The 21,095-nt window shown below is 40.7% G+C and overlaps 1 protein-coding gene across 8 annotated transcripts in view; it reads left to right on the top strand.

Moving 5' to 3' along the window:
• TNIK (TRAF2 and NCK interacting kinase) overlaps positions 1-21,095 on the top strand; it is a 362,919-nt gene that overhangs the window by 289,981 nt on the left and 51,843 nt on the right. For all 8 annotated transcript variants that reach the window (XM_031451107.2, XM_010976292.3, XM_010976290.3 and 5 more), the window contains 3 exons: positions 8,873-9,037; positions 11,623-11,862; positions 14,692-14,798. In XM_031451107.2, coding sequence (XP_031306967.1) covers positions 8,873-9,037; positions 11,623-11,862; positions 14,692-14,798 — 512 coding nt within the window. The remainder of the gene's footprint in view (positions 1-8,872; positions 9,038-11,622; positions 11,863-14,691; positions 14,799-21,095) is intronic.

Here is a 21,095-nt window from a genome sequence, read left to right as displayed (position 1 = left end):
GATCTCGGCCGTAATGAGTTTTTCCAGTAGAAGTAGAGTTAAACTAGTGCTATCAAGTTGGAAAAGAATTACTCATGAGACACACATCCTTTGTTTTGGGAAGAACCATAACATTATTTCCATAGAGAATTGGCAAGGCACCTTAATCCATTTGTGGCTCTTTTTGTAAGTAACAATAGGAAGTAGAAAATCCTTTTCCTTATTGGAACGCAACTGAGTCTGTGGCATGAGGATTTTTAGTGACTTCGCCGTGGAAGATGTGATTGAAGATAACGAATTCTAGGTAGGATCATTCCTGTCCATCCCTAGACCCTGAAACTGATCATTAGTATTGTCACCAACATTCCATGATCTTTTGTGATACCGGCGAACGCACAGTTGGTCCCAGACTTGTGGTTGTGTTTCAGTTACAGGATGAGTGGTCATTTATATTTCTTTTGCAAATATTTCCAAAGTCATGGTCCTTACTTTTTTCAACGGCTAGACTAAGGAAGGGTTTTTGGCAACTTGACTCTGTGATAAGCTATTTTTTAAAATCTAATTAAAAATCATTTGGATCGTAGAGAAAAAACGGTTGATCATGAAATGAGTAAGGCACACAACAAAATAACTCCAGCCAAGATCAACAACCCTTCCAGGGAGTCAGTGTGTCAACTCATGTGCTCAACACCCTGCTTTTCAGTTCTGTCATTAATGTGGCACCTAGTGATTTCCTTTATTTTCTTGTGAGCATAACTCGTCATTTAGAAGGGTGTTTTATATTACTTTGTATTTTGTTCTAGTATCTTCAGGTATTTATTGCTAGAGCTTATTTCAAGTTATCTAGACTACTATATTACCAGAACCAGATTTCTTATATAAGATTTTATTTTTATAAGTTTTTCTTTTTTGTTTTCTATTCTATCTGACACATAGAAATATATACAAAATGCTTAAAATTATGTTGTCCTAATGTTAATAATGGTTGTTTATGGAAAGTAGAAGCTACAAGGTTTTAAAAAATTTTTGTACTCTTATGTATTGTTTAAATCCTTTATAATGGTCATTTACTAGTTTTACAAAACTAATAACTTTTTTCTTTTAAAACTTAAAAACTAAATCTGCAGAGAAAATCGTTTGTTTCATCGTAAAGAACACTTTTGATCATCTTCCCTTAGAGTCTGTAAGTGCGATTTGTATTTACCTGTGTCTGTACCAGAGGCCCCTTTCACCGAGGTCAGTATTCAGTTTTGTGATCCTGCTCCCAGGTACAGCACCGGCCCCTAATAACCCGCCTGTTCTTCCAGCTAAGCAGAATCTCTATGCTGTTAAACAGCAGCTGACCTGCTTCCTGGCTGGCAGAGATGTGCCGCCTTCCTCCACTGCTAAACCATTTTCTAGCCATGCCAAGCTGAAGCCCTCAGCTAAGCCAGACTCACAGCTCCTCATCGTGGCAGGTGTTCAGAAGGCTGAAAACCTAGCCTCTACTAAGCTAATGCCAGTAGCACCTGCAGAAATGAATGATTCCAGATCAAGACTCCTGATTGAGCATCACTCACGGAAGAAAGATGGACCAGTTTGTCCTATTAGACTTGATCTTGAACATCAACTGAAGCCTCAGGAAGCCTCAAGGACCACAGTGAGATCAATAAAGCAATCTCACTCCCAAGGATGTAGCCCCAGTCGAGAGTTAAGATCTCAGGTCATCTGTGTGTCATCTCCCAACATCTCCAAAGTGATGAGCCCCCAGTTGTCCATTACTGCAAGTAAGGAGGGCCCGAGAGACTCATGTGGACTTCGGGGCAGGCAGGGTGTGAATTCATGCATTCATGCAAGCACCTCGACTCCTCTGAGAAGTGCTGCATTGTTGAATGACCTCATCTGGGTGTGTGACCACCTGGCTTTCAGCGCTCCCAGCCCAAGCATGAATTTAGAGCAGAGACACCTACAGATCACATTGGAGAAGACTGTGATGTCTTGCAAAGCATCGCAGAATTTCTTCTGTCCCCCGTGCAGCTCCCTCAGGCGCAAATGTACCAGAAAGGAGTTGGAACTTACTTCCTTCCACCTCTACCCAGCAAGTTCTAATTTGAACTTAAACGTTTTGACATCATTGTTTTCTAGTCACTATTTGTCCTCATCGTTAAATTTCCTGGCCTATCCCCTCTGTTCAGAACTAATTCACAGTTCCCCAGCTTTTAGAAGCTGTGGCATTCCTGGGGACAAATCTTCGCAGATGTCATCAAGGCAGTTTTCTAGACCTCCTAATTCCCCTATGCTTCCCAGACAGGCTTCTAGCAGTAAAGGAAACATAGCCGTTGGGTGTGCAAACAGCATGGCTGTGTCATCGAGCACCCCCAATGGGAGGTTCCCCAGCTGTCCTAAATCTGGGCCACCTCTGGTGGGTGACGTCTTCCAAGGTTCCTGGCTTTTTAGCAGCTAGTGCTCTTTGGGCTTCGTGTACTTCTAAACAGGTAGAAACATTTTTTTAGGACTTCATACTTAATCCTATCCTCCATGGTGTGGTTAACATAATCTAACTTCCAGCTAACCACCTATCTATTCATGGAACAGTTCCCAAGTCTTTGAGTGGGTGTTCATATTTTAAAAGATGAAACATTTAGATGATAGAATGAGTGACAGTGCTAAATTGGAGACTGGAGCAACTGGTATACAAATAAGAGCAAATAACTGCCTTAATTTAATTCATCATTTTTTTACACCCACTTCTTAAAATGGAAATAAAAAGGAGTGTGAGGATCCTTACCTTCTTGATCTTTCAATGCTTCTGATCAGCAATGTATGAACTTTTCTTCTAGAGCTTTATTTGCAGTTTTCTTTTCTTATAATAGAGAGGTGGGTAGGGCTGAAAGTAGCAAACAGTAAAATACATTTCAAGACTCGAGGTATGGACAGAATTTGTAGCTCAGCGGTATCTCAATTATCAACTGATAAAAGAACCTGGGTTAACCTCTCTTTTGGAGGTGGAATAAAAGCGACCATTGTCATTTTCAAATGCATCTTCTGCCAGGGTATATATGTGAAATACCTTCACCACGGAAGAGTGGGCAGAGCTATGCCTGGTCTCCTGTGATAGAGGGTCTGGGCTTTTTGCCCCGTGTGCCATTGAAGACACCACCCTGCTGTCTTCCACCCACAGCAGCCTCTTCTGTATTCTGCTACAGTGTTTGTTTTCTAACTCAGCTCTATACCTTTCATCAGGATGCTTTTTCCTGCTTTGATTACTTTTCCATCCACTTATTTCTGCTCCTTATTGCAAATCAGCATTTTTTCATTAGCAATGGAATATCATCATAAGGTTTCATCTCCCTGGTTTTTGTCGCTTCACTTTGTAAAACGTAAGTCATCATCACATTTCTCAATACCTTTCTTATTAATTTGTCGGATGCAGTAAGAACAAATGAAAATCCGCGATTATTTTGGCAGATCTTGTTGAGCTCTTCTCCCTCCCCTTTTACTCAGTATTCTAGTTGTCTTAAAAGGCACATTGACTTTGATTCTCAGATGTCAACCAGAAAGGAAAAATTAATGCCTCTATTCAAAGGAGGAGTTGGGGGCATGCTCACTCCTTTTGAATGCTCTACCATCTCTGGATTGGAATGGAAGTCAGATTTGTTCTGTGAAAACATCAATATGACATCTGTTAAACATCGGCAAAATTTGAAGTTCCCAACACACACACTGGCACTTTTATAAAGATGGATATCCCTTTTTTTTTTTTAATAATGCCCTTCTTTATAATGGTGCAAATTCCTGTTGCTTAAATGACATGTGATTGTCTGGGCCTGGCAATAATTTTTTAAAAAACGTTTACCCCCATGCTGCAGTGACAGAATGCTCTGTCTACAAGAGTACTGCGTGAGACTGTATTTTAATTTTTTTTTAACACTCCATCATGATCCTTCTTGGTGATGCATGCCAGTCATCTGGCCATGGTTTTATTTGGCAAATAATGGGCCAAAATGTCTCTTTATATCCCATCAACCCATTGGACTTTGAAATCCCTCTACCTAAAAACTCCTTCTCCACTTGTGTTCTCTGCTTTACATGTGTTGCTTTTTTTCGTTTTATATATGAGGTCGCAAATGACTATTTAGAGAGTTTACAGTTCTACTCCCATCTCTCTCCAGTTTCTGCTTCTCTCTCTTAAGATTTAGCATAAGAGAGACCTGGCAGGAAACGGGAAAGAGGTTGTTTGAGTTCCAGTCATTCCACTTCCTGTGGCTGTGTGCCCTGGTTAGTCTGGTCACCATGATGAAGTGCAGCCTCCCCATCGGTGCTTCCTGTCTCAGAGTTGGGAGGATTGTGGGCAACCACGTATATGAAGGTGCCATGGAAACCGTAGGCACTGAACAAATGCGTACGAACTATGATACTCAATGTATTTCCGTTTTGCTCCCAGGGCCATGGTTGCCCGCAGGGATAAGTGTTCTGTCTCTGTTGTGTCTGGCTTGGATTTCACATGAGCAGTTCACGTGCATTCCCATCTCCTCCGCTTCCCTCTCCCTGGTGAGAGCTGCACACTGTCATTTCCCATCTCAACTTGCTAAAGATTTGCCTCATTCCTTTGGGGGGGGGCACTAATTAGGTTTTACTTATTTATTCATTTTTAGAGGAGGTACTGGGGATTGAACCCAGGACCTTGTGGATGCTAAGCAAGCGCTCTACCACTTAAGCTATACCCTCCCACACCCTTTTTTTTTTTTTTTTTTTTTTTTTGCCTCATTACTTTTAAGTTATGTGCTCCATTCACCTGAAGAGCTATACTCTTCTGTGGAATCATTGGTTAAGAGTATCTTAGGAAAGTGGTCCAGACCCATCTCCTTAGGCAAGACTGCATTATAAGCATTCTCTATGAATGAGAGTCTCCCGTCCTCAGAGGTGCCCCGGAGAAGGGACAGCCCCAGTCTTGCCCAGTGGTTTTGCCAAAAGACAGCATGACTCAACTCTTTATGCGACCAGTGAGTGCAGGGTCAGAGTACCTAATGAGGACTTAAAGGTTGTTTGTTGACTTCTTTCTCTTCCTCCAGCATTGCTAGTAAAGACATATAATCAAACTGTTTTGTTCAGTTGGGAAAAAAAAAAGAGAGAGAAAGTAATTTCCCATATGGTTGTATTCCATCCACCACATACTGGCTCTTAAGTACGGCTTTCTAAGACCTGGAGAAACTCCATGGACCCTACAATCATAGAAAGTATTATTAAAATGCACCCATATGACACAGTAAATATATTTTTGTTGTCAACATTTTAAACATTACTTCTGTAATTTTGTTTTGAAATTTTCTCTTAGCAGATATTCATTATTGCTAAGGGAGACATTGGAAGCTATGAATTATTTTCAAATGTACAAAACAATTTAACAATTGACACTGATAGAATGTTTACACATATATGTGTTTCAATGTATTTTTATTTATTTTGAAAATTTATTTTGAAATCTTGCAATCAACACACTTATTGTCAGGCCTTCTGTGTTTATGCAGCGTTTATATATCTCAAAGGCTTTAGACATCGCTCCCGTAGTTCCCAATAGACGACACAGCCCTGCCTGGAGCAGAATTTTATTTCTGAGACCACAGTTATTTTTTTCTTTCTCCCTGTAATGCTGTAATAAATAGTATAGCATTTCTGCAGAGGGGATCCAAACCTCTCCGAAGTTACTTTAGTTTTGATATTAAAATAAACCTTTCAAGGGGAAAAAAAAAACGATTTTATAGTAAAATTAATCAGACTCTCCTAAGATTGTTCTCTATACTCACTGATAATCTCATCAAGTATGCGATCCTTTGTAATACATATCTTTTGTTGTCATGGTCTGGCACCTTGCCACTATGTCTGATGCTACTAGCACAGTCTTTTCTGGTGGTTTTTCTGCTATTTTACGTTTTCTTGGCAGCAGGAGGTTGGGGCAGAGGCTTAGCTAATAGTTTTTTTGTTTTTTTTTTTTTAGTTTCATGAAAGACAGATTGAAACATATCTTGATTGTAACCCAGTTTTCAACCTTATATATTCTTAAGTTGGGAGAGGAAAAAAAAACACTTTCTTTTTTGCTCACTCACTATTCAACTTGTAGACATAAGATGTGGTGGGTCAGGAGGCAGGCATTTTCCCAATATCACAATAACCAGAAGGGCCTGCTCCTGGACATGCTACATAGCTTCCCCCCCATCCGTCTTAAACTGTCATTAGGATATTTGATTTGATGTCTTTGCTCCAATACTCATGCTATTCTTTTGGTGTAAAAGCAACAGGCAGTAATATCATCCTAAAGACTTTGAGAAAAGATTTTCTTAAGATAGAGTAGCCTGATTCCTCACTGTTACACTTGTCACATAGGTTTTCAAATTTCTTCAAGCAACTCCAACCCAGGAAATTTCACCACATTGGACTCAGCTGGAAATAATCTTCAGAATGAAACAATAGATTATTTACATCCTATATTTCAGAATGGTACAAACTGAAACGTACTAATGGTAGGATTTAGTGTGTTAACTAACTGATAGAAGGCATAGGAAATGTTACCAGAAGTACATTATATCTCAATGACTAATTAAACTCATTTACTGCCCGTGGAAAGCAGCACCCCCCTTTGTGCCCTGTGCATTTCTAACGACAGCTTTAGGGCCACGTGGCCCGTGGTCCCATTAGAGGCAAGGATGCTTCCTTTACTTGAGCCTTGTTGCTGGCAGTTGCCAAAAGAATTCTTTACCTCAAAAATGGTTTCTTTGTTCAAAATGTAGTCTTAGGGAACAGATTTTTTTAACTATTATTTTTAATGTACTGTCTCTGAATGTGGGTTAAAACAGTCTGAGGAGGTTTTACAGCTAAAAAAAAATAATGACAAGTACTCTTCAGTCTCTTACAATATTTGGTTCTTAAATATCGATTAATAAGTGGCTGTAGTTTGGATAGCCAAGTAATAATCCGAAAACGAGTTTGAACCTCTTAGATTCCTGACCTCAGACAGCAATGGTTTGGTTGGTGAGTGTTCAGGTAGTGAGGGTGCTCATACGTGTGATTTATCTATTAATGATCTAAGAAAACAGCTATTATTTGACTCACTTCAGTGGTCTGGAAATAGGCACCTTCTTTTCAGAGAGTCTAGTATTTGGAAAAGCAATACGTTACGTGCCTTGGTGTCAGTTTATATAGGGCTGTCTTTGCAGAACGTTTTCTTCTTTGTGGTCTTACCTCAAAGCTGGCTTGTTTTTTCCCCTTTTGCTCAATGCGCTAGCCAAATGATCATTGCTGGTGTAATACTTTGCACACAAACATGCACAAAGTATACATGTTCTGGTTTCTATTCCTGGCTTTTTGCAGCAAATCTTATTTGGTATGTGGTAAGCTTCTGGGACGTGGAATTTTAAAACCAAAGTCAACTGGATGCCAATTGGGTGTACCCTGCACAGCCATGGTGGGAGAAGAGGTGTTCAGAGCAACCCTAAGTAGAGGCAGAAGGGTGGTTTTCTATCCTGTAGGACATCTTAACACCTTAGCATGTTTGTGGTTAATATGAGAGCTTAAAAAAACAGACTATGTGAGACTGAGTCTGCCTCCAAAAAGAGTCAAAATGGGATGGGGGGAGGGTGGGAGAGAATAGCTCTTTTGAATTTGTATTTCAAATCAGGCAGTAAAAGGAATGAAGACTCTTAGCTGCTACATACAAATGTGTCTTGAGGACCTTCCTGTGAGTTCCTTGACAGACTCTTGCAACACACGTAGCAAGTCTACAGAAGAGAGTTAAGGGACATCGGGGTGGGGCGCCTTGCCCTGGTCGGTGTGGAAATTACAGCTGTCAAATTGACCCTAAAGAAGTAAAGGACAGGATAAGATGGATCTGGAAGAAAAGTGCTAGACCTCTTGAGGTTGTTGAAGATTGTAAATCAGGTCTTACAGGGTACATTTTGTTTATCTAAATTTTCCTTTAATTTTTCCTGTGCCGCAGTCTGCCTGCTGCAACTGAGGGTAACTTCTACCTGTAAAGAGGGCCTTCCCTCGTCCTGGGAGCCTTCCCTGGGAAGCACTCTGATCAGTTATCCCCTCTGGGCTGAGAGAGACTCTGCAAGAAAGGAAAGGACAAGGACATGAACCGTCCAGAGAGGAGAGAGGGTTGGAGGACGGAGAGGAGGAGACACAAGAATGAAGGCTGAGTGTGGAGAAGCGGGGGGAAGAGGAGATGGTAGGGCCGGGAAGCCCAGGCTGGAAGTGGAAGGAATGCAGTGTAGAGAGCAGGGAGAGACAACTGAAGAGAAAAGGCCCTTAAGAGAGAAAAAGAAAATGACCCAGGAAATCTATTTAAGTCAGGCCATGCTCATTAATTGAGACACCCACTTGCCCACCAGGAGAGCATGTGACGAAGTGGAGGCGGTGCACTCAGCCTCATCCTCTTGTTAGCCCTCCCGGGTGGCCCCCCCTTTCCCATGAGTCAACTCAAGGCAGTTTTCTGTTTCCCCCCAGCAGTCGTGGTGCCCCCATAGTTGCCTCGCTCCCTCCCTGGTCCCGGCTTTGTGACCATCCGGCAGGACGGTACTCCCACTGACGCAAGATACACTCATAGGCAGGTCCCAAATTCCCAGCCAGCAAAAGAGCACAAGATAATGGGTGATGGAAGGGTGATGTCTTAAGTGTTCTGTGTGTTTTTCATGCCTGTATTTACTCTGACAAAAAAAAAAAAAAAAAAAAAAAAAGCTTTTTTGCAAATTCTCGATGCAGAGCAGACATGGGAAGTTTGGGGTTTATTTTTAATGAATTGATCAGGGGGACACAAAATGGCTGTGCAGCTGACTACACCAAATCCTTACAAGGAAGTAAATCGGCTTCTGTCTGGTGAGCATCGAGGCATTCTTTTTTTTTTCTTTTTTGCTTCTAGGTAGAAGAACGATCAAGGCTCAACCGGCAGAGTTCACCTGCCATGCCCCACAAGGTTGCCAACAGGATATCGGACCCCAACCTGCCCCCGAGGTCGGAGTCCTTCAGCATCAGTGGGGTTCAGCCTGCTCGGACACCCCCCATGCTCAGACCAGTCGATCCCCAGGTACATTCTCCCTCCCTTCCACTGGGTTTTTCAACAGGATGTGCAGTTACCTAATAAAACCTAATAAAAGTCCAGGGAATTGTAACATGGATTCAGGCAAAGGACCAGCCAAAGGATGGCTTTTAATACAGAATCTCTAGTTAATACAGGAGGCCCCACTGAATGTGAAGGATAAAGGGAGGATGAGAAAGAAAAAAGCTTTGAGCCACCCACAAAATCAGTTCTTGGTAAACTTGCTTCTCTGGAGACCCATAGGAGTTCCCGCCAGGTCAGAACAAACGTCCTTTTAGTTAAAATTACTAAAACTAAAATTTGTATAGACCTTTGATATACACAGATTATCATCTTTTGTTCCCTGGGATTTTGGCAAGAGCCTGAAACTGGAAAAAATGAAATGGACTGGGTTAAGTGAAATGGCGTCTTGTAAGCCAGTGGTTTTCAAAGTGTGGTCACCTGGCAGCAGCACTAGCATCACCCAGAAACCTGGTGGAAATGCAGATTCTCAGGCCCATCCCAGATCTGCGGGTCAGCAACTCTAGGGGTGGGGCAGCCTGGCGGTCTGTGACTTAACAGCTTTCAGGTGATTCTGATGTGCTTTAAAGTTTGAGAACCACTGTTTTAAGCTATTTGAAGAAGAAAAGAAGATTTCTCCACTTTTACATAAGGAGGACGTTTCTAGAGGTTTTAGAGGATCTTTAAAATTTTGCATACCAAAAATGAAATATGAATTGAAATGAAGTATGAAATTTCATGAAAAATAAAGATAATGCAGCTGTTTTCACCCAGATGCCTTAAATTTCTGCCAGGCATCCACCTGTGTTACTAGTTCCACAAAATATTTTGAGGTCACTTTTGATTTCAGAATGCTGTTTGAATTTCAGAGTAGTGATACAATTGAGGATTCTTGGGTTTCAGTTTGCCTTTAGATTATGAGGTCCAAGATTCTTCAGCACTAGACAGCTTAGCATGTCTTTCCCTTGGTTGGTTTTATCTGTATACAATTAGTCCAGACCTAACCATCCATGGGGTACATTTTTATAGAAACTTCTCTTTTAACATACAAATCTCCTCTTTTAAAACCCCTAACTTTGACCTTTTTGGGTACTTTTGCCCTATAAAAAAGGGAAAACTTGTGAAACTTTATGAAGGGATTAAGAAGTGAAGATGTAGATAGCCTGGTGGCAGCTAATCGGATTAAGCATTCTTCAAGTGCTTCCATTTTTTATTTTTATTTTGGGGGCTCTTGTAAAGTAGGTTTGTTTTTTGTCCTACATATTTTTAAAATAAGCTTTGTTTAATGCATTTAATTATATTTAACACTGGTGTAAATTCAATTGGTTACAGTCCTATTCTGGCTGAAGGGGATCATTGAGCCAAATTGGACTTTGAGAATTTTTTCTGAACTACAATTAATAACATTCCAGATTTCAAACCTAAGCAGGTCTGAAGAGGCTGGGGCAGGGCTGCTCCAGGGGTTAGACCTCAAGGGCAACAGGAACTGGACCAGGCTGGTAGAAGAGGCTGTGGAAATGCCCCCTGCAGTCTGGGCGCTGAGATTTCAGTCCAAAGAGGGTCTGGTAGGTCCCTTGCACAAAGCAGATACTAGGTTAATGTTTGTTGAATTAAGTTTCATTTAGAAAGTACCCAGCCAAAACTGACTGGCCACTTTCCACATGGCAGGCACAGTGCTAGACTCAGAGATAAGAGATCAGACATGGCTCGTGTCTCCAGGGAGCTTACCTTGGTGATGGAGGAGGAGACAGGCTTACATAAGCACAGACAATAAAGTGTAAGCAGTGCTAATGGGACAGGGTCCCCCAAACTCTAGATTTTAATGATTTGTCTTAAAGAGCCACATTCTTACCCAAAGACTGCGTGTCTTCCCTGCATAAACAGCATCAACATATGCCAAATTGTGAGGCTTACAACTCTGAAAGAAACGTCCAGGTGTCAAGAGATACATGATCTCCTAACAGGTGAAAACCAGGTCCCCAGAAAGCAGGGCAGTGTAGTTGCTAGATGTGTGGGCGTGGGGTATGTGTAGGTTACAATCCGGAAACAGCACGTTTAGCTGTGAAATCTAGTTTGTTACTTAACCTCTCTCTACTGTACATTCTCATGTGTAAAATGAGAAAAATAATTGTGTCTGTCTCATGGTGGATTTAGTGAGTTCATAAGAAGTAAGATATTCAGAGCAATTCTTGTTTCATGGAGCACTCTCTAAAGTCAACGTTAGGAAGTTTAAAGGAGGAAGTTTGTAACGTTAGAAGAGAAGTGCTTGTAAATAGATTGTTTGGCTGGTCAGTAAATCTTCACAAAAAATGTTATTGTTATTATCATCACACTTACTTCACCAACTCCTCAGCAGTCCCAAGTCCATCGTTTAACTCTTTGCTAGGAACCCAGGTTCAGCCCTACAGCTCTAAATGGGAAATTCGGGAGCGCTTTTAAAAGGATGCTATAGAAGCTGTGGTGGGCTCTTGTGCTCCAGTTCTTTCTCCCCCAGATTTTATCTTCCCTTCCGCCGAGTAAGGTCCTAGCTGATCTGCTCAGTAACGCTGCTGTCATGCTGGTTTGCTGCTTAGATCCCACATCTGGTAGCTGTGAAATCCCAGGGACCTGCCTTGACCGCCTCCCAGTCGGTGCACGAGCAGCCCACGAAGGGCCTCTCTGGGTTTCAGGAGGCTCTGAGCGTGACCTCTCACCGCGTTGAGATGCCGCGCCAGAACTCGGATCCCACCTCTGAAAACCCTCCTCTCCCCACTCGCATTGAGAAGTTTGACCGAAGCTCTTGGTTACGACAGGAAGAAGACATTCCACCAAAGGTAATGTTACCGCGGTTTTTATCATCATCACTGTCATCGTCATCACTGTTAATTACTACCCCTGTTCCAGACCTGTCCTCATAGTGAAGACCATGACATCACCAAAGCACCGTCCCCTCTCGTGTTTTTTTGGTCCCTTCTCATTCCCAAGCTAAGATTTGGATTGTCATTTATCACTTCTGACCTCCCTTTTCCCCAAAGAAATGGAAGCTCAGGTAGATTGATTGACTTGGAAGCATACATCCTGTATCCAGGATTAGAACTCTCAACCCCAAGCATTCCAAACTGTTCTTTTACTCTTCATATTAAGAAATAGAATAATATGGATATTTTCCATAGATGACTTAATCTCTGTCTGGACAAATTTAAAACTTCCAGATAAAAAGTAGAAAATTTATTTACTCCTATTTTTAATAACACAAAGTGAAACCAGGTTTCAGGTGTTCACAAGATCGTATTGCACTTAGAATATTTTAGTTGGCTCCACTTAAGGAAGATTCCTACTGAGCCACGTTGTAATTTAATTCCAACCTTAATTAATTACTGAGGATTAAACTGTAGGGCAAAATAACCAGTCATCCCACTGGACAGAACAACCCTGAGTTTGGTTTCATTTGTTTAGTTTTTGCCCCTACCAAGTTATTATATATTCAAAAAAAAAAAAGTCCTGAAATGAGACCATGCATCTCATTACAGACAACCTGGAAGTATTTCAAAATACTGGAGAATTTTTTGCCTCAGATTCTTTCCAGTTCAGGATTCCCCTTTCTCCTGAACTCATCCTGAACAGAATGTCTCACAGTTTCCTGAGATCAATACCATTGTTGATCCCAGGAGAAAAAAAAAAAACTTTTCACCCAATGATTTTCAAGTATTTTTCCTCATCTTCCTCTCAAAAGGATATTATACCAGGATTTCCATTATTTTGAAAATGGAATTAGCAGATAGTGGCTCTTTTCGTTGGTGTCCTCCTCTTGTGGAAGCAGAGATACCATCAAGAAGGGTCCTTTAGGGAGCAAAGTTCAATCTGGAAAATAGGGTGGGCAGAGGAACAGACACAAGAGCTGGAGAAACATTTGAGGGTGTTGGTCCATGCTCTAAAAATGCACAGGCACACGTTTATAATTCTGCAAGAAAAATTTAGATTGATACAAAGATTTTAGGTTTTCAGTAATTCATTAGACTTTCTCTCTACAGCTGTTTCAGTTTAGCAAATGAAAAGGGAAGAAGAGTAGTAGTAATATTGAACTTGAGCAGGCGGGAACACTGATAGAGTCATTCTGCTTCACTTGGCTGATTCGTCTTTCTAGGTCTTTATCTTAAAATGTATTATAATAACCAACAGAATTTGTATCAATGTTAAATATCATTTAATATATTAAACGATAATATTAAAACAAAGCCCAATTTTAAAATGTCTAGTACATTGACAAAAGAATGGATAAAGATGTGATTATATATATATATGTATATACCACAATGGAATTTTACTCAGCCATAAAAGAATGAAATAATGCTATTTGCAGCAACTTGGATGGACCTAGAGATTATCATATTAAGTGAAGTAAGTTAGACAAAGACAAATATATGTATCGCTTATATGTGGAATCTTAAAAAAAAATTATACAAATGAATTTATTTACAAAACAGAAATAGACTCAGAGACATAGAAAATGAACTTAGGGTTAACAAAAGGGAAAGGTGGGGGAGGGATAAAATATATACGTGTGTGTGTGTGTAACTGAATCACTTTTTCTACACCTGAAACTAATACAACATTGCAAATCAACTATACTTCAATTAAATAAATAAAAGTGAAATGTGCTATAAAACTATCTAGTACAAAATACAAACGCATTTTAAAAGAGCCTCCAAAAATAAATAAAAATTAAAGCACCTGACAAATGTTTAGCTCAACTAACTGTCACAGGTTATCTTTTCTTTCATTTCCTGGTCACGTCTCATAAAGTAAGTTTTTCCTCTTCCTCATATTGAACTCAGTTGGCGCAATTAACAGTATTTTATTTCATTAAAAAATGTTTCATAAAATGAGGTGTATTTGAATTCTACCTTAGACCCCTGATAAACTAATGATACATCTTCCCACTCTACCTCACAGTCTGACTGGTACTCACATAGTTTTTTTGTTTTTTTTTTTTTCTTTGAAGACCTTCTAGGATTTTCAGTATTAATCCTGTTTTGTATTATGTTTGCATATTGACCTTCCAAAGCACAATGTTTAGGGGTTTGTTTTTAATTTGTGACTGCAAGTTGATTAGGAAGTGGAAACACTTCAGGATCCCTTGCAGTAGCTTCTCTGAGCTCACTGACGTGTGGCTTCTGTCCCAAGTCCTAGCCCGATACCCTAGTTTCTCACCAGATTTTATAATCTCCTTATCTGTTCATCAATTGTTTTCTGAGTTAAAAATGGAACTCAGTTTATCCGGATGGCTCTCATCTGATGCAATTTCCAACAATCAGCTGAGTTAATGATACCCCAAAGAAATTTCTGGTATCCACCACACTTGTGCGAATGAAGGAGGTCAATTATTTTTGCCCAGTGAATCAAAATAATTAGTTTGGTCTGTTTCTAAATTTGTCTTTAAAATTAAGGACTGTACTCCTTAATGTTTGCTAAAGGTGACTCTTTTGTTTGATGTTGTTTAGAGAGTTAAATATTTCTTTGAGAAATAAAACATGTTTCTTTCCTGTTTCTGATAGTTTCTGTGTCTCCTGGCAAATTGTAGAAAAGGAGTAGGCTGCTTTTCAGGCAGTCTCCTCTGGAAGCTATTTTATGGAAAATATTTCTGAACTCTGGTTTTCTTTCAGGTGCCTCAAAGAACAACTTCTATATCCCCAGCATTAGCAAGAAAGAATTCTCCTGGAAATGGTAGTGCTCTGGGACCCAGACTAGGATCTCAACCCATCAGAGCAAGGTAGGGAAGGAAGATGGTTAAGGTGAAGGGAAAAACCCCCACCTACTATGGTCATGATTGCTTTCCTAAAACATGTCTTCATTCTTTTTTCACTTCAGAGTTATGTTGACTGGCCACCCAGACTGTAAGCTTTGGTGGGCAGGACACACGCCTTTTATTTCTTCAGTAGCCTTTCACAGAAATCAGTGTATGGAAGTGGGGCTCATGAATGAACAGGTGAATGAATGAATCAGGGAATCAATGAATGAATCAACCCAGAAGCCAACTGAGTTTACCTTAACTTGACAGTTGTTAAATTGTAGGGGGAAAACTACAAATAGAAATTTGGTTGCAGTACCCCTGACCATTACTTCAGAGGCCACTTCATGAAGTCAGCCTGACTTGAGGTGATTTTTAGCATCAGGTCAAGAAATGTGCCCTGGGAACTATTGAGACAAAGTAATTGCCAAAGAAATGAGAGAGTGACCAGCTGCAGGGCTTCCCTAACTTGGCAAATTACAGAAGGACTCGTTCTTATGAGGAAATTATGTCTTTGGCATTAGGGAGGGTCACTGAAATACAGTCATGTTACCTCTGTTGCTCTGTGCTCGCCTAGAAAGTTCTACCAGCTGTATTCCTACAGTCAGGAAGCTGCACCCACCTACTGCTTGGTGTAGGGGTCTCAAGAGAAGCTGGAAAATAAACAGTATCCTTACAGTATCTGAGCAGATTTTATGTGGTGACTGATGCTGTTTGCTTCCCTCCGATTTTTCACGACGAGTAGGCTCCTTTTTAAGAGCAGCTGAAATAGCACATGGCCTCTGCTGAGACTATAAAAAGGATCTTGGGCAGGCTGTTTTATTCGCCTTCGTTGTGTTCATAATAAGAGGAGGACTCTCTCTTGCTAGTCAAAGAGAAGGAGAGACTGGAAATGAAGGTTAGGACTATTTGTATTGTATACTATTGATCAGTAAAATAGGGAATGCTTTTGATCATAAAGCCTTAATGTTTCCCTTCCCATGAAAAGCCTTAGGAAGGAGTCAGTCCATAATTAAGGTGGAATGGTACTAAGAATGTTAGTCCCTTTATGGCAAAGAAGCTAGCCAGTTCTGAGTGGAGTTGCCAATTGCAGGAAGCCCTGAATGAGCCATTGTTTGTCCCGCAACTTGTCAGACTCCCGCTGAGCTGGTATTGCTACGCAGCCCTGGGGAAGCCTGTGGACTGGACTGTGCCCAGGGAGCCAAAGGAATGTCAGCCCGGGTTGCTGGCCTGAACTTTACCCGTCTGCCTCTTCCAGTGGCGCTAAGTCCCCAGTTATCAGTGCTTCTTGCTCCTTTGAACCCCGCCCGCCAGGCCGTGTTCCCTGGATCAGTTGCTTATAATTTTCATTGCTGTAGATCAAGCATCATTTCAACTTTAAGTTGTTTCCCCTCTAACAACCAAAGAAAGAGAACTATTGTTTTATAGTCAAATGAAAAGCAGCTCTTTGTTCCCTCTGAAATGTTTAATTTTAATGACCTTAGAACCCAAGATAGCTGCTGTTTGATGGTCAGTGGCTTGCAAAACATGTGCTTTTCCCCGGGAATCTCTTAAACATTGTACTTTGTCCAAAGAATGCAGACCTTGTGAAGACAGCCAACCCTTTCTGCTTATGGTGAAGGTAGGGAGGAAGTGAGCTAAGAGGTAATAACTATTTACCTACAATGAAAGCCGGAGGGACTGTGGGGAAGGGAAAGATGGAGAATCCCCCATCTCTGCCAGGTGGAACAATCCTGCCCAACAAGTCTACTTCTTGCAATCACGTATCTCCAAGTGACCAGTATTTAAGATGTGAATCAGACTATGCGACTCTTGATTGGATTGCATTTTTAAATGTTTTAGGATTCGGTATATTTACCATGATAGAGATGGCTTTAGTTCAGTTTTGCTGCATAATAAAGCATGCCAAAATGTAGTGGCCTGAAAGAGTAACGGTTTATTATTTCTGACGATCCTCTGGGTTGGCTAAAACATTGTTCTGCTGGTCTCACCTGGGCTCACTTATGCAGCTGCACTGGGCTGATGGAGTCAGCTGTACCTTTCATCCTGGACTTCTTGACTGGTGATTTCAGGACAGCATCACAAGCTCTTTGGAAGCCTTTGCTTCCATCGTCTTTGCTGATGTCCCATTGGGACCATAAGTCACACGGCCAAGTCCCCAGTCAGTATGTAAAGGAAATACCCAGGGACGTGGACACTGGGAGATGCGATTCACTGGGGGGGCATTACCGTAACACAGAGACTCTCCTACTTTCTGTTGGTTCCAATGAAGTCTTCATAGTTCTTTCTGTAGCATTTGTCAGACAACTGTCCATCCATAAAGCTATAAAAAAAGGGTTGCTTTAAATTTGTCCTTTGCAATGCCGTATGGACTCCCAAATGCCTTCTACTGTCAAGGTGATCAGTTGAGTTTAAATCAGGATTTGATTTGTTCATTTTTTAAATTTCTGTTTAAAAACATTCCATGTACTTTAACATTTAACTTTGATTCATGTGTTCTTTTAGAGCAAATTAAAATTTGATTAAATGAGTACATTTGGAGTATGAAAAGATTAAAATTAAGCCAGTAACAGCCAGTCAAAACCCAGTGACTAAATGCTTAAATTCAAAAAATAACTCTCTGTCCCATCCCAAACCTATCTTCTCGTGGCTCATTCGTTTTCACTGGCTGTGTCACCAAAGAACAAAGTAAAATGAATTTTGGCAGTCAGCCAGTTAATTATAGACTTGGCCCAAGTATTTGGGCCAAGAAATCACTTCGTAATCCTAATTTTCTGTTTTGACTTTTTATATGACTCAAGAAAATGGAATAATTTTCACTTTGCTGTGTGTTTTATAGACCAAGCAGCATTGTCTGCAGGATGGCAAATGTTTGAACTAAGAGTTAGCATTTAAAGAAATCTATATGAATGTTTTCAAGTCTTTACACATTTGGATCTGAGTAGGCTCAGTTAGTATGTGAACGAGAGAAATCTCTTATTTCATGGAAGTCTTCTGAAATTGAGCCCTTCTAAGAGCATTTATCTCAGGCCCCTTGGTCCCAAGGCCAGACCACATTACTACAGAATAAGGAGGAGAAAAATATGAACAATGTGACATTTTCTCAAAACACTCATATTTTATCCCCAAAATAAAGAAGATAGAAAAGGCATTTTAAAGTTTTCCCTATTTCTATATATGGTTACACTTCCATCATACTCTGGCAGCAAAAGTAGCAATCTATCAAGATCAGCACCCACACTGGTTAGCTCTGGTGGGGCAGACTTGGGCTAATGAAGCCCAGGTCAGGGATGTAATGCTCTTGGGATCCAATTAGCGTCACACGGAGAGAGACCCTGAGCCCCAGTCAGAGATGCACATTTATCCCGGCGGGGCTGGTTCTGCTGACACCCAGGCCCCTCTTTTTTGCCAGGATGGCCCTGGCCCAGGCCTTATCATCTAATATGGCAGCAGCTTCCTCCCTGCCTCTGTCCTGGCCAGTGAGTGATTCATAAACTGGCCCTGGGAGGTCCATGTTCTCTGCCAGCTTTTACTGGCCATTGCCGCATAAGCCGCCCATTTCTTCTGACGACCACCCTCCCATGGTTTCCTAACACAGACGTAGTACTCAGTGAGGGCGGTGTCCTCCGTACCAACGAGCCCCAGGAAAACCCCAGCTGCTGTGTCTTTGCTCAGGCTGTTCCCCCAGCCTTCCTGCTCACCCCTCCAAAGTCTAATCAAGTCCTGTCTCTTTCCTGACACCACCCTTGACCGTTCCAGGCTCCATTCATTGTTCCCAAACTCCAATCTTATTTATAGACCCTCAGTCGGCATATAGAGTTTTGCCTTGCTGTCTATTGTCTCCACAGTGCATGTCTCATCCCTGGGACTATGTTGTAACTTGCCTGCCTGCCCTGTGCCTGGTGCCCTCCCCCATCCCTCATACTGGTCCAGGTGTTTAATGGAAAGGTTTTGGTTAAATGATCAAAGGAGTGTGGCATTCGAACAAAGAGCTGGACCCTGGTACCACAGCACAGCCACCAGGGGAGATGCTCAGAGCTCACAGATCTCTGTTCTCTCGATAGATTTTTTTTTTTTTTTACTATGAAGAACACTACATCTCCACAAAATGAGAGCATCCACCAAGGAACTTTAGTATGCCCATGGCCCTTAACCTCAATACAATTTTTAGAAAAAATATTTTTAGAATGTATTAATTATACTGAAATAATTCTTGACCACTACTGTTAAATAAAAGAGGACAATGAGGAAGAATTCATTACTTGGGAGTGAAAGAAGATAGGATTGTTTCTTTATGAAAAAATGAAAAATTTAAAATGTGGGCATTTCAGAAGTATTACACATTTATCGTTTTAGGTATTCGTCAAGTAGAGGGAGGGGGGGATGTTGCCATCATGGATCCAAATCTATTTCAATCAATTGAATGCTAATAGTATCACAAAAGAATGCCATAAAAATATCAAAAAATTTTAAAGTCTTCCTTAAGTTTACCAACACTCACTTCTGCAATTGATTTTACTGTTAGCTTGACTTAGCAACCCCTTTACCATAAAAACTTAAATGGTGAATATTGTCATAAATTCTACATTTATATGATCAAATTACTAAATTATAAAGATATATTTATTTTAACATATGTTTTGCAGGACCAGCTATGTCTTCCAATAACCCAGTATTTAAGAATTTTTTAACTTGACCAAATGGCTATGCCAAATACATTACCACAAAGCAAGGCTCTTGTGTTTTCAAAAGTAAATTATTTGGTTTAGTTGTTGCTGTCATGATGCCATTTGTGGTCAGGTTTTTATGGACTAAGCTACAAGTGTCCCAAGGGAAGGGGCCATATTATTTTCACATTTGTATGTGAAGCATCTGACACCCACACAGTGCAGACTGCCTGGTACCCACTTGAGACTCTTGAAATGGGCAGAGCAAAATGAAAGCAGAGAATTACATTCGAATGTGGTATCTCACTGCATTAAAACCATAGTGCTATGATGACTCTGTTAGTGGAATTCTCTTTGGGGAAGGAACTGAAGATGATGAAAACCTGGAGGGGCCCATGCTGTTCCCTAGGCAGTTGGACGGCAGTGGATAGGAGCTTTGAATTTCAGGTCTCACTAAATTATCCACTTACGCCAGCATTACAGAAGTCTAAAGGAAAAATGGAAAGGTCTGTGACTTAGAAATTAAACAGAAAGAGCTTACTAGAAATTTTGAGAATGCTGCTTATTTTTATAACAAGATCATAAAAATCTCACCAGTTGCCTCCCACCGCCACTGCTTGGATGTCTCCTCTTCTGCACAAGCCCCTGTGATCACCCCAAGTGGCCTGGGGCCCTGCTTTGTGCTCCCATATTGCCCTGTGCTCACTGCAGGCAAAGCATGAGTGAAGGTAGCTGTGTGTGTCAGGCTGAGCTGGCAGAGGGCACGGCTGTGTCTTGTTCATTACCGGATCTCAGTGCCACATATAGACCAACTGAGTGAGTGAATAAATAGCACTATTTTGGGGGTAGTAACAATATAAGGATGAATAATATAGTTAGGTTTATAACCAGTGGGGGCTGCTAGGCTGCCAACAAATGAATTAGTTCTTGATTTAGCACTTAATAATAATTACTTTCAAGCAAACCTCCTTTTGATAATGGACAATGTATATGAAGACTTCCTGCAAGAACTTTTAAAATGCAAAGATATCACTAGCTATGTGAGCAGAGAACTTAAGTCATTCACAGAAGAGGAATTACAAATAACAAATAAATGTGAATAAAAATTATTCTACCTCAACAGTAATTTTTTAAAACTACACTAAAACAGCAAGATATTATTTTTTTACATATTAGTCAGCTGTTCATTATAAAGTCCGGTAAGAATTCAGTGAAAATTGGCAGCATGTTTATACGTTCACATACACACATATGTGCACATATATACTCCAGTTTATGCCCTTCCACCCAAGAATTCCAATTCCAGGAGAGATGTGGTTGAATATTTGTATGCATCTAGATGGTTATTTCAGTGTTACATGTCATAGTGATGTACGGAAGCACCTAACGATAGAAGAATGGTTAAACTAATTCATCTATATAATGGACTGCTGTGCAGCCATTATTGTTTTTAGAAGCATAAGAAGCTCACAGTGCAGTTTAAGAGGGAAAAAAGCAAGATGCAAAATTGAATATACAGTGTGCTTCCATACATATGAAAGAAAAAACACTAGAAGGTAATATATCATATAGTGAAATATAGCTGAGTATCTCTCGATTCAGAGATTGCATG

The sequence above is a fragment of the Camelus dromedarius genome, chromosome 2 (genome assembly GCF_036321535.1).
Source record: "Camelus dromedarius isolate mCamDro1 chromosome 2, mCamDro1.pat, whole genome shotgun sequence".
Taxonomy (NCBI): domain Eukaryota; kingdom Metazoa; phylum Chordata; class Mammalia; order Artiodactyla; family Camelidae; genus Camelus; species Camelus dromedarius.
Note: the sequence above shows the minus strand (reverse complement) of the source record. Positions and strands in the feature narration are given on the sequence as shown.